General features: G+C 52.4%; 1 protein-coding gene across 1 annotated transcript; it reads right to left on the bottom strand.

Moving 5' to 3' along the window:
• Nucleotides 1–1,983: 1,983 nt before the first annotated feature.
• Nucleotides 1,984–2,640, bottom strand: LOC106819341. Its single transcript, XM_014823985.1, has 2 exons — nt 2,476–2,640; nt 1,984–2,343 (listed from the first exon to the last, which is right to left on the bottom strand). The coding sequence occupies exons 1-2, from the start codon at nt 2,638–2,640 to the stop codon at nt 1,984–1,986; spliced, it is 525 nt and encodes a 174-aa protein (XP_014679471.1).
• Between the last annotated feature and the right edge of the window lie 285 nt (nt 2,641–2,925).

Here is a 2,925-nt window from a genome sequence, read left to right as displayed (position 1 = left end):
CTCAGAAGCATGCAGCATCGAGCTCCTCACACACATCAAATACACACGACCCCGGGTGAACAGTGGTAGATGGCGGTTGGTGAGAAGTGATAGCAGCTGCCGGAATTTGCCCCATGCATACTTGCAGCGCGTGATAGTAGCTAGCTTGCAGCCTCCCCCTGCAGAAAGCATGTCTCCAATGTAGCAGAACTCTGGAACCACTTCGAGTTTGTCAGCACCAATCATCACCTGCTGCATCGGTCTCCCGTGAACTCAGGGTCTTGGTGTAGTAGGCCCAAACTGCCGCTGCATTTCTTGTGCACCCAGAACGAGCAGCCAATGCAAAGGATTGCGTTGATACCAGTTCCTGTGAGGCAGACAGCACAAGGATGCTTACCGGACTTCTTCAGCAGGTCCAAGTCCAGGCCAGATACCAAGATCTTTGTCTTCCCCATGTTCACCAGCAGGCCCTTCTTCTCCATCCCCGACTTCTACATGTTCACCTTCTCCAACAGCTCCTCCAAGGACTCGGCAATTGCCACCAAGTCATCTGCATAAAGCAGCTCCCATGGACAGTCTTCGCGGAACTCCATGGAGAGGGCCTCCAGCACGATGATGAAAAGAAACAGGCTCATAACTGAGCCCTGATGCACTCCTACTCCAACACCAAACTCCTCGCTGTACTCGACGCCAACTCTCACTCTGCTTCTCACGTTCGAGTAAATGGACTGGACCAGCCGAACCAGCCACTCGTCGATCCCGAGCTTGCGCATCGCCCACCAGATGACGTCACGAGGGACATGGTCGAATGCCTTCTCCAGCTCGATGAAGGCCATGTAGAGTGGTTTGTTCGCTGCCATGTATTTCTCCTGTAGCTGACGAACGATAACGATCGCGTCAGTAGTGCCATGGCCCGGCATGAAGCCAAACTGCATTACGTCGATTCCCCACTCTCTTCCTGATAAATCCCTCTACCACTCGCCCAATCAACTTCAGGCCCCTGTAGTTCCCTCTGTCCAGAGCCTCGCCCTTTCCCTTAAACAAGTTGACAATGTAGCTTTCCTGCCATTCAGACAGAATCTGGCCCTCGATATGATGGTCTCGAGACCACGCACCAAGACCGCACCAGCTTCCCCGGCAGGCTTCAGCATCTCAGCAATGATACCAGATGGCCCAGCGGCTTTGCCAAGAGACATCTTGTGGATGGCCTTGGTTATTATCCCTGTGGTGATCGGTTCACAAGGGCCTTCAACTGGAGATTCCTCTGACAAATCCTTGGGGTTCCACTCAAACTCCACATTGAGCAGCCGCTCGTAGTGTTGCTTCCAAGCTTGCTTCTTGGCATCCACATCAAGCGAGAGTTTGCCAGCATCATTTCTTTGACAGGTTTCCCCCCGAAACATCCTGGTTGTCACGTGGTGGAGGGATAGTGACGTGAGGATCCCATATTTGTGGTGTTGGCGAGCCGTTAGATGTCTGAGCCGTCGTTGGTTGATTAATTCTCAGAACAACCCTCAGCTTCGCTCTTGCATGAGACCGGCACAATTGGATGACTCCGCTTGCTGCTTGTATGGCTTCAGTCACGGCTACCTCCCAGCCTTCCACGCCTACACATCTTCGCTCTCCCTCACTTCACTAGTCCACGCAAGCCGTTCCACACGCATGTCTGCTATTTTTCCAACTGGTGTTTAGAAGAGACACCACACACCTGTCTCCACACCTTTCAACAGTTGTCCTTCAGCGAAGACCATCGCGTTGCATCTACTGTTATCTGCTTTTGTGATTAATCTGCTGACGTGTCCTGTGTCTTTGGCCAACAAAAACTTCTGAGAAAAACTCACCTGTTTCTCATTTGGCTCAGCGGCCTGAGGGACTTCGCGGCCCGGTAGCTGTCCACCAGCCGTTGACGACGGGGCCGAGCAGAACGTTGCGCTTGGGTGTATCTGGATGCAACTGTAAAGTTCTCCGAGCCACTAGTCTATGTTGCGATGCACACTCCTCCCACTAAGGAATGACCTTAACATTTGACACCTGTCTTCTGAAATTGCGCAGGAACAGGATGAGATCGATCTGTGTAGCGGCTGTTCCAGACTGGTAAGTGACGAGGTGCCTAGCTTTCTTCTTGTACCAGAAGTTGCCAACAACGAGCTCATTAGCAAACGCAAACTCCAACACTCTCTCCCCTTTGGTGTTCCGCTGCCCGATGGCCTGCCCACCATGCACTTCTCTGAAGCCAGTGGATTCAGCGCCGATGTGCCCGTTCCAGTCACCAAAAATAATGAGCTGCTCCGAGGCCGGGTCCTTGGCAACAGCACTCTGCAGCATCTGGTATAAGCGGTCTTTCTCAGCATCGCTGAGGCCGACCTGAGGCACATACACTCACACAAACGCGAACACTGTCCTGCCGATGACCATTCGGACTAGAAGAATCCTGTCTAAGACTTTCATGACCTCAAACACTTTCTCCCATCACTTCTCCGCCAGTAATACTCCTACCCCACTAGTGCCCTTGTCATTTCCGGACCAGGAGAACTTGTAGCGCGAGTCTTTACCATCGATTATCTTGATACCATCCATCTTCCACCTCGTTTCCTGGAGACAACACAAGTCCACTTTTCTCCGTGTCATTGTCTCCACAACTTCACTAGCTTTACCCCGCATTGTGCCCACATTGAGCGTGCCAACCAGGAAGGACTTTCGGCGTTCGCTAGATTCGCCGCAATGGCCCTACCCTTCAGCCCCACGCACCCCGAGGTCTGCCAAGCCGGAGGCACTACTGGCTCTTCTAATGGAGCCAGCACCACCTGTACGGATTCTTTGATTATGACTAGTCATGTTTGTGTTGTGGCGATTTTACAGCAGGATGCCCTTCCTTTGCCAACCTGTTGCAGATCAGGGGTCTGAGTGTTTTTCAAGTGACACCATCACCAGGACTTTTACATCAGA

This window comes from Priapulus caudatus, unplaced genomic scaffold (genome assembly GCF_000485595.1).
Source record: "Priapulus caudatus unplaced genomic scaffold, Priapulus_caudatus-5.0.1 Scaffold3229, whole genome shotgun sequence".
In the NCBI taxonomy this organism is placed as follows: Eukaryota; Metazoa; Priapulida; class Priapulimorpha; order Priapulimorphida; family Priapulidae; genus Priapulus; species Priapulus caudatus.
The sequence above is the reverse complement of the archived record's forward strand: the minus strand, read 5'-3'. Positions and strand labels throughout refer to the sequence as shown.